This window comes from Chinchilla lanigera, unplaced genomic scaffold, assembly GCF_000276665.1.
Source record: "Chinchilla lanigera isolate Chin_1 unplaced genomic scaffold, ChiLan1.0 scaffold00037, whole genome shotgun sequence".
NCBI lineage: Eukaryota > Metazoa > Chordata > Mammalia > Rodentia > Chinchillidae > Chinchilla > Chinchilla lanigera.
In genome coordinates this window covers 4,708,098-4,718,947 of record NW_004955438.1, presented here as the reverse complement: position 1 = coordinate 4,718,947, position 10,850 = coordinate 4,708,098, and the positions used below count along the sequence as shown (strand labels likewise).

The window sequence follows — 10,850 nt, the reverse complement described above, 5'->3', positions numbered from 1 at the left end:
GATCAGTGATTTATGGAAGATAATGTTAGCCTTTTATGAATAGTTAGGCATCATTTCTTCAATGTCATAAATGTGCATAAAGTTTCACAGGTCTTACAAATGCACCCCACATGAAAACTTTACAGTATGTTTTAGACATAGATAATAGTTTCCAGTGTAAATACCCATTCTCCAGGGTTAGATGCTAGTAAGGAAGCCTGTTCTTCAGGAGCAGATTTACTCTGAAGAATATAGACTTGCCAAAGGATTTTTAAAAATGACCACATGTATCCAGAAAAAGGGGTCTAGGATAATAGTTAACCCACTGTTATTAATGAAGGTGTAATTGCAGCTTCATAAGATGGACACTTTGAAAGACATTCATCTGGATGCATAGATTTTCTATTTAAAATATTGTTTCTCTTTTGTACTTTATCCTTGAGTTGATTTCAGATTAAATACTTCAGGCTTGTGGGCTAAATTAAATGGAACTTCATCTAAGAAAGTACATAGACCATGCCCTTTTATGGAAATTTTAATGTTTTAGCTTGTTGCTGTGTTTCTGCAATCATATATTGATTCCAGAGGACCAGTCTGAAATGTTATTACCACTATTTCCTGGTGAAGTTACTGAGACATCGAGGTAACTTAACCACAAAACATTGGTCTAGAACTGTTGGGAATCAGCATTCCTCACTTTAATTTTTTTTTTAATGACCACATATATCCAGAAAAAGGAGTCTAAGATAATAGTTAACGCACTATTATTAATAAAAGTGTATTGCAGCTTAAGATGGACACTTTGAAAGACATTCATCTGGATGCATAGATTTTCTATTTGAAATATTATTTTTCTGTTGTATTATATATATAATGTAGTTCAGGGATCTGCAGAGGTGGCCCAAACTCTACTTGTGGCTGATACAAAGAGAGAGGAATTTTCTGTCAGCCTGCAGAACTAATTTCTCTTTCATATTTTTATTAGATCTTTTCCATTAGAACTTTTAATCCCTGATTAAACATGTGCTTTTGAACCTGTAAAGAGCAGCTCTGAAAAAGTAATGATACATAGTGACATTATGTATTCTATGCAATGTCCCCAGAATCTTATTAACAGTTTGTGGTTAGTGAGTGAAAAGTGTGACTGCAGAGTATACAGAGACTGAAGTGGTGCCACTCTCTAGCTCAGTGGTGTTGGGGAAGTCACGTAAGTTTGCTCTGCAAGGGTTCTTCCTCTGCAGAATGGTGGTATTTGAATACAGAATGTTATGCCTGTAGACCAAATCTAGTTCAGTGCCTATTAAATTTCACCAGCTCATTGACATGTTTATGTATGTGTGTGGTTGTTTTTGCCATACAATTACAGAGTCAGCACTTGGTACAGAGGCCATTTATAAAGCCTAATTGACCCTTCACAGAAAAAAGGTAGCAACCACTGCCATACAGGAATAGACTTGTCTTGTTATCTAAAGCTGTTTGTGATCCATAGAGTACCAAACCAAAGGTAATATGCTTACTTAGTTACACGAAACCCTTTCCATACTAAACAGTAATTTAATACAGTTCCTATGAAAATGGCCCCAAACAAAATTCATTTATCAGCGGAAGTGAAACCACCAATACTCACAGCGTCAAAGTTTCATTGCACAGTCCTTGAAATGCATTTACAGGGACTGAAGTCATGTAAGGGTTGTCTGTAATTTCACTGCAACAGAGAGAGGACAAAAACACTTGATGAAAAAATGCTTTCTTCCTGGAAATAGCCTCCTGTTGCATGTAGACACTTTAACTCAATTCAGTATAGCAAAACTTTTGCTTATTGTTAAGGATTTGTTGACCCTTTCTAGCCACTGCTGGCTTGAAGGTCAGGTGAGGTGGTGGGAGGTGTCCTAGGTGGACAGGAATTCAGAGATCCAAGTAAGCAGTAAGCAAGCAAGAGTTTGGAACTTATCACTCCACATTTTGCTAACTCTATAGTGCAAACTTACCCTGTATAATTCTCTCTGCATGTGTCCCTTTCACTCTGTCTAGTTAGATGAGACAGTTCATCTCTGTCACAGGGTTTGAGAAAGAAAACACAAGGCCACTAATTGAAAGTCACAGGAACTAATTTGAGCATGACTGCTGAATGTTCCATGAGACCTCACTAAGACAAAATCACTTAGATTTCCTATTCTTCAGTTTAATTTGTCAAAAAGGAAAATAATAACTTCCTTCCTTATAAGGTGGTTGAGTAGAGCAGATATGATGCATGAGAAAGTATTTGAAAGTTATTTAAACCACCATGAAAAATAAGGTATCATAGTTACTATTAATTTTCCCTGTATTCAATTTTTCCTGTCAATAGTCAATATTTTTCCCATTTAAAAATAAAAGAAACAAAACCTTTTCTTTCACAATCCTCCAACCATTGGGATATTTTTTCTCCCTTTTAATAGCAAAACTTCTCAAAAAAGTTTATTATGGTCATTTTTCCAATTCTTCCCCTCCAGCTCTCTTTTGAGCTTTCACAAAAACTCAGTCTCACTTCCCTACCCTACCACTCCCCTAGAATTATTACTGTCAGAATCACAGTGACCCATGTTATTAAATCCCATGGCCATTTCCCAGTGCTATCTGGCTTCATCCATCAGGGTTGTCACAACTGATCACTGTTTCCTCTTTGAAACCAGTGCTTTACTTGGCCAAACCCCATGGTTTCACTCTAGTTCTTGTCAGTGGCAAACAAAATAGTGTCAAACATTGCATGACATGCATACTTACAGTATGAAGAATACATCAGTGGAATAAACTTTAGTCAGGTCAGGGAATATTCTAAGTCCAGTGTTGAAAATGCCACTAGATCACATGAAAAAGGAAGAAAGAGGGTCAGTTTTGGGTAAGACAATTAACACACGGGGAGTAGACTAGTGTAACATGGTAGCCAAAAGCATGAGTTCTGAAGTCAGTCTGCTCCTAACTTCACATAATATCTGAGTGACTGTAAGCAAATTCTACTCTGATTATCTTAGTTATTTTTCTCATTGCTGAGACAAAATACCTGACACTCCAAGTTAAGGGAGGAAAGGTTCATTTAGTTCACGGTTTGTAGAGGTTTCAGTTCATAAATCAGATGGCTCCAAGTGAGGGTGGAATTTTAGAGGACAAAGAGTTCATGGTGTGCAGAAGGTAGCAAAGCAACAAAGGACAACCACAGTTTTCCTACCATTTATATCTTATCTAGGCTATTTAGGGTTGGTAGCTCTTACACCCTTAATCCTGTTCTTGATCCTAGCATTGCACCATAAATCCATTCCAGCATCATACACTCTAGATCCATCCACCTCTGAAGAAGCTCCATCTCTGACTGCACAAGGTTTTGCAGGGACATCTAGACACAAATCACAACATTCTGCTCCTGAGACCCCAAAGACTCATGTATATCCTTTATGTAAAAGGTATTTAATTCATCTCTAAGAGTTGCCAAAGTCCTAACAGTTTCAACATTGCTGAAAAGTCCAAGTCCAAAGTCACCTCTGAGATTTAAGAGGTGACTTAAATCTTAATAATTTAACTAATCTTAGCTGCAAGCCCCTGTACAAATGAAAAGAAAGTTAAGCACTTCCAACATGCAGTCACAGAAGATAGATGTTACCATTCCAAAAAGTACAAACAGGCGGATAGTAAGGAATAGGACCAAAGTAAGCCCATAATCCAACAAGGCAAACATTAAATCCTATAGTTGCATGTGTAGCATCCAAGGTAAGATGTGAACTCCAAAAGGCTTGTGTACTCCAAAGTGGCTCTGCTCTGATAGCTCTTCCAGTGGTTGTAGCTCCCATGGCTTCTCTCTTGGGCCTACTCTGCTCCTTTCTTGCAGTTTTCCTCAGACGATCCACATTCCTGGCTTTTCCAAACTTCTAGGGTCACAACTACACCTCTGGCTTCAGACTCACAGCTTCACACACTGCTCTCTCAGGGGCACACTGCCTGGCCTTGCAGGCCTTCTTCTTAAATCTGGGTGGAAGCCTTCCTGACCCCATAACTCTTGCATTCTGCATGCACCTAAGACCAGCATCACATGGATGATGCCAAGATCTGCTGCTAGCAGAAGCAGCAGCCAAGCTTCCTTTTGTCTTGGCTATAGGGGTCCAGTTCCTATGAACCAAATCCCAAGAAGCAACTTCCCTAGGCTTCCACCATTCTGGAACATGGTTCTCTGGGGCTCTCTTCTCAAAGCTATCTTTCACTTTTTGCAACTCTGAGGCTGCAAATGCTAGTGTCCTGCTGGTTCTTGTGTTGTCCTCAGGCCAGTTTTTTTCTGTTGTCTTCTTCCAAAATGTTTGGCTTTTTTTTTTTGCTAGTCTTTTCAGTGACCAATTTCTTCTCTGTTCCCTTTTTTGCAGGCCAAAATTTTACTGTATCACCTTTTCTGGCCAAACTCACAATGTTTTAAATCATTCTGCTGGGCTCTTTGCTCTTGATTCTCAAGATAATTCTGGCTAAAAGCCCCCAACAGTAGCCATGTCACTGCCTCAACATTAGAATGGCCTGAAATTTCTTCTGCAATATTAATTAGTCCACCACCCTGAATCCCAGTCTCAGGCAAAGTCTCTGGGTATGAGCAAAATGCAGACAAACTTTCTTTGAAGTCATAACACACATCATCTGGGGCCCAACGACCAATGCAGTTCTTTTTCCCAGAAGAAACCTCCATAGCCTGGTCTTTCATGGCAGGATTTCTATCTTCTGAGCCTGACCATCTCATCTTCTGAGCTCTGACCAAAATCTCCCATCAAGTAGAGTCTAAGGCATTCCAGCTCTACTTTTTCAGCTCAAAACTCCAAACCTTTCCTACCTTTTCCCCTTCCCACAAGCCAGTCCAAAGTCTCCTAAACCACATGGTCAGGTACAATCACAGCAATGACTCCATTTCTCTGGTACCAAATTCTGTCTTACTTACTTTTCTCTCTCATTGCTGAGACAATATACCTGATACCCAAAGTTAAAGGGAGGAAAGGTTTATTTAGCTCACAGTTTGTAGAGGTTTCAGTCCATAATCAGCTGACTCCAAGGCAGGGTGACATTGCAGAGGAGAAGCAGTTCATAGCAGGTAGAAGGTAGCAAAACAATGAGGGACAACCACAGCTCTTTTTCTCCCTTATATTTTATTCTGACTACTTAGGGCAGATAACACTCACAACCTTAATCATAGTGCCTTTTATCCGAGCATTGCAGCATAAATCATTCCCAACATCACACATTTTATACTCAGCCACCTCTGAAAAAATTCCCATCTATGACTGCTTTGGGGGGACAACTAGATATAAGCCATAACACTGATGAAATGATATTCGCTTGAGGCACAATCATTTAATCCAGCTCATCAGTGTCAATACATTTGCTCTGCTTGTAGAGACTGTTCTGGAGATTGTTTGAACACAGTGGTGTTCCTAGAAATATGAATTTATATTTCTTTTGTGCCTGGGAAGCAGATAAGAGCAGCATGGAAGAGGAAAACATGATTATCCAACTCAAAGCCAACCATCCTCTTGTACATATTTTTTGTGTGGTATTGTTTTGCTAAGAATGACTTTCCTACAGCAGTGACAAGAGAGTACTACTGCAGCAGTACCATTTTTAAAAATCCAAAAAAAAAAAAGAAGCTAAGTTTCCAAAGTTTGTTTTGTCTAGGAAAAAGAAGTCAAGATTAAACAATATGCATAAAACAGCCTGGACACAAAAACTCTCAGGCTCCTGATGCCTTTCAGATTTAGTTGGTTTTAAATTTGTTGCAGGCACTACAACATAGCTAGTGGAAGCAAAAACTCTTTTGAGAGGCTTGGCCTGGGATGGGCAACTTCAGACTTGATTCCTTCTAGAGAGGAAAGCATAGAATCTGAATAGGCAGCAGCAGCCACAGGCCTCAAAATGAGCAAATGGAATAATGCAGGTAACAAAGAAGAGGAAGGGTATTCCATAAGGTATATGGTATATTTGATGTACAGTAACACACAAGTTCAACTGTAACAGAGATTCATGTAAGAGAAGGAGAAGAAAGGGAAGAAAAGTCCAGAGAGTCAAGTAGGGGCCATAGAATAAAGGGTTAGAAATTCCAGTTGAACCATAACCTCTACTCTTCTAAACCTTGAAGAAGTCTTTTTATATTTCCTCTAAATACCTGATTGATTATTGATTGAGTTTGGAACTCAAGGTTTTGAAGAGTGACTGTCTTGTCCCGTAATATCTCGTTGCCCCCAGGTATTACTTGAATCACATATACAATCAGTTTTCTCTTCCTTTTTCCTGTTATCTCACACTCTTGCCTCCAACAAGGCACTGTTTTTCTTTCCCCAAATGAGCCAGGTTGTTTGATGCCTCTGTGTGTTTGTCATATTTCTCATTTGCATGTGTCCTCATCCTCCCCCTTCTTTTCCTTAAAGAATTCTATTCAACCTTACAGACATGTCATAAAACATCTATGAATGTACCCTTTTATTTTAAAATTGAGAATGGAAATTAACTTAAAGTTAATAGTGATTGCTGTTTAAGAATCAATCCCTACAAGGTTTATTTTTATTTTCATGTTTTTTGGTTTGCTTTTTAACTTTATAATACAGATAAGCAGGAAAGAGGATACTTCCAGCTGGTATCTAAAGGTCCCAAGATCATAAATATATATTCACTGATCACACTTTTATTGAGTATCTACTCTGTGCAGGTCAGTAAAGATGCTAGAGAAAACAAAAATGTTGTTCCTGTTCTCACAGAGCTACGGTTAGCTCATAAGTTATTGTCAAGACAAACTAGTGTTATCCCTTCCATCTTTGCTCTCCACCCTCAAGATATTAAATTTTATCATTTGTGACTTTTTCTCTGCGTAACAGTCACTTTCATATTGTTACAGTACCATTTCCACATAAAAGTTGGCCAATTGGCTCTCAGGATTTTGATGACATTTTCTCCCTCATGTCTCTTGGAGCAGGTCTCTAGTTCCAGCACTATGTGCTGACTTTTTGGATAGGTTAAGAAAATGTGAGCCATTCACCTAATACTTTGCCTGATGGGAAGGGGTGGGAATAGAATCACGAGAAGTAATTTGATCCAAGCCATACATCATTAAAATGACACTAGACCACATCATCCTAGGGAGATTCCTGGAAGACAACAGAAGTAAAATTATTAAAAAAGAAAGAAATTAAAAACTAAAAAGTGGGATGAGAAGGAGTTGATACTTACAGGAACTTTAGGAGGGGGAGCTCTTCTAGGGCATCAGGATCTATGTAAGTTAAACTTCTGGTATTCCGAATTTCTCTGTAAAAGTTACAAGGAATGTAGTCACCATAATACACCCATTACTGTTTTTTACCAAAGCTAAAACAACATAAGTCAGGTTTAACAAATGTCTGTGAGAAGAGTGTGCTGTTATGCGGCACTGCAGTGACTGCTGCTCTCAGGAACCTGTCCCACCAGCCACAAACTAGTCCTGCTCCATGCAGGATCACACAAGCTCCAGTCCCTGCTTCCACTATCTGGCCTTTGAATTTATAGACACACTTTCTCATAATAGAGTAGTTCCAGAGGGACATTTTCATTCTACAGTTAGATAGGAAGAAAAAACCCTTCAATGGCTTAATTAAGCATTGAGGACATTTATCTTTAGCATTAACGATAGCCAGTAGCCAGTAGCCAAATTAGTAGTACAAGTGTCCTTCCCAAAGCAATGAGCACTGAGCGGGAGTTTGAGTGAATTACATGGTAGGTGATGCCCCTGTAGGAAAGGCAGAGTTGTACTGTCAGGTGACATTTTGGAGGAAGGGCACAATGTGGGTTTACTTTGCAATGACAGTTAAAGATTCTTCAGCATATAGGTTGTGATATCATATGTGTCTGTAACTTACATACTTAGATATCTATCTATGCACAATTAGCATTAGTAAAAAAACCAACTGTTAGAAGTCGGTTGTCACTAGTAAAATTAAAAATATCAGCACATGTAGATTGGCTGAAGGAGCTTAAAGGCCTATCTGTGCTTACAGACAGTGTGTAAGAACCCAATGAGACCTGTATTCTTTCTCCTTAGAGAGAGCTCCTAAGGCTTGATTCCAGTCGTTAATGTTATCCATCAGAAAACTTGAATCTGACCTCTGTAATTTTGTAAACAGTTTTATTAGCAGAGGAATTACATCCCATAAAGTTCAGGTAGTGTAGGAATACAGCGCAATAACTTTTAGTAAATTTTAGAATTGTGCAACTATCATCACAATCCAATTTGAAAATATTTCTCTCAGTGACAAATGTAATGATATGTCCATTTTCAGTTAATACCACCCATCCCTTATACCTATAAAATTTTGGTCTGTGTTTTCTATTTCTATAAGTTTGTCTTATCTAGACATCTCCTATAGAGAGAATCATATAATATGATGGCTTGGGAGGCTTGTCCATGTTGTTGCTGGTATCGGAAATTTGTTCCTGTTTGCTGTTGAATAGTCAGATGGAGCTGAGATAGAACATTGGCTCTTCCATTCTGGCTGCATGAGGTCCTTGACCACTTTGAGATATAGTTTTCTGTAAAGCAGGGACAATATCTGTAGAGTAGGGACAAGAAGAGGACCTCTTCTTCCAAAGGGCTCTTTTGAATATTAAATAATATCTATAAAGAATTTGATATGTGGGCTTCCTACTGAGGAAATCCTCCTATAAATAATGGTTTTGTTATTGTTATTTTCACAAGTACAACAAAAGCTAGAACAGACATTGACACCTTGGAAGTGAAAGTATGGAAATATTCTTGCAAAAAACAAATTCAAACCCTGCTAGGTTAGGTGTTGTAACTGAGGACACTGAATATGAATCAGGCGCTGGAAAAGACAGGCTGGAATTAACTCTCAGGGAAGAATCTATCTGCTTCTCCTCCTGCTGCACATAGCTTACTGTCAATAATAATATAACCTTACTAGTCCATTGCCTACATTAACATACCTGCACTATCCCGGGAGACTCCTGCCCAGGCAAATACCTTTCTTTCTCACTATAGGAACTTTTGAAGGACTCATCAATATTTCAGTCTCTTTGACCAAGGTGAACAATGAACCCCTTGACAGAGCTTTCCTTTTGGGGAGGAGAGTATGAGCTTTTGTCAGAGACAAATACAGGTGAGATAGGAAGTTTGGAAATTGTCCAAGTGTGGCTTGCTGGCTGAAAAATTCTTTCCGGAAAGATAAGTTGGTTTTCTTTTTTAAAGAGAGAAAAAAAAACCCAATAAAAATGATACAGAATTTCAAAACAAGATGATAGGAAATAAACAATGGTTATTATATTGCATGTTGTTATCTTCAAAGTAGTCACTCAGATTACAAGATATAGGCATGCAAAATTGATCAAACAGTATAAGCACTAATTGTTCCTTTCAATGAACTAATAGAAATTATTTATTCTTTTAAATTTAATTTAATTTTTTTTTTTGTCTTTTTGAGACAGGGTCTCACTATGCAGTTCAGGCTAGACTGGAGCTCACTTTGTAGCCCAGGCTGGCCTCAAACTCACAACGATCCTCCTGCCTCAGCTTCTTGAGTGCTGGGATTACAAGTGTGTGCCACCACGCCCAACTAGAAATTAATAGTACAATTAGCTATCTTGTGTGTGTGCATGTGTTTTAAGTAGGAAAGATAAGTTTTGAACAAGTATACTTGAGGGATGAGTGGCCCCGCAAAAATGTCACAGTGAGAGTAAATGCAACTCACCTGTTTCAGCTTAAAGGGCAGTGAGTGAAAGGGAATTGAAACACTGCTGTTAACAGTTCATAAGAAGCAAAGGCAGCTAGTTTGTAAGCCAGAGAGAAGACTGGAGGTAAGTCCCAAAGAACCTCTAAGCAGAGAAGGTGGAAAGCAAAGTCCAAATGTGAATTAGTTCCAAGTGTGCCTGGGAGGGTGAATTTGAATCACACAATTTTGAGTTAAGCAACTGTAGCCTAAGAATGCAGGAGGCCAGCTCTGCTTCCAGAGAGCTGGGACACAGACAGAAAGAAACGTTGCATGTGATTCAGTGCACCCGTCCAGAGTAAGTTTGGATGCTTAAGTGACTGCAGAGAAGAGGGCTGCCCTGGCCTCCTGCTCATCCATCCAGTCCTGTTCTGTGAGCAAGAAACAAATGCCATTCACCTTAGGGGTGTTTCTTATCTTTTTCCACATCTTTTTGTATCAGTGCATATTTGCTATAGTGATAATAAGTTTCATTTTGGCAGATTCATACATGCACATAACATATTTAGATCACTGCTCCACCCTCCCCCTAGTTTTGTATTTTGTGGGAGTCTTTTATACATATATTTTGATCATATTCATCCCTCCTATTTCTTACCTTACCATGTTTTTATTTTTGCCTATTTCTTACAGTAATTTGCCTGTCCAAACTAATACAATAAGCATGAATAAAATTCTTAAAATACAGAGCAAACTGTTGCTAGTGGTAATTTTTAGTTCATGGGTTTGGAGGTAGGCTATTGTTTTGGTTACTTTCCCTTGTTGCTGGGACAAAATATCTGATGCCCAAAATTAAGGAAGGAAAGTTTTATTTCACTTACAGTTTGTGGAGGTTTTAGTCCATACTTGGCAGGTTACAAGGCAGAGTGGCACATGGCAGAGGGCTACAGCTGATGGCGGCAGAACATAGCCGAAACAATAAGCACACACAAGGGAGGAATGGCCTCAAGCAGCCTCTTCCTCTCCCTTACATATGCAAACTATCCACCCCAGTGTGGGTGTAACTCTCACACCCATAATCAATCAAACTCTAAAAGCCTGCCCCATGGCCACATGAGGTTTTGGGGGGACACACAGACACAAACCGTAACAACAATGTGCAATTTTTTTTTTAAATTTTACTGAAAA

The 10,850-nt window shown here is 38.9% G+C and overlaps 1 protein-coding gene across 5 annotated transcripts in view; it reads right to left on the bottom strand.

Annotated features, from left to right (window-relative positions):
- Tshr (thyroid stimulating hormone receptor) overlaps window positions 1-10,850 on the bottom strand; it is a 157,158-nt gene that overhangs the window by 39,975 nt on the left and 106,333 nt on the right. For 4 of the 5 annotated variants that reach the window (XM_013517233.1, XM_013517232.1, XM_005390232.2 and 1 more), the window contains 3 exons: window positions 7,198-7,272; window positions 2,743-2,817; window positions 1,607-1,684 (listed from right to left, as the gene is read on the bottom strand). In XM_013517233.1, the coding sequence (XP_013372687.1) occupies window positions 1,607-1,684; window positions 2,743-2,817; window positions 7,198-7,272 (228 nt within the window). Of the gene's footprint in view, window positions 1-1,606; window positions 1,685-2,742; window positions 2,818-7,006; window positions 7,116-7,197; window positions 7,273-10,850 lie in introns of those variants that run through there. The other variant, XM_005390233.2, reaches the window with a different exon arrangement.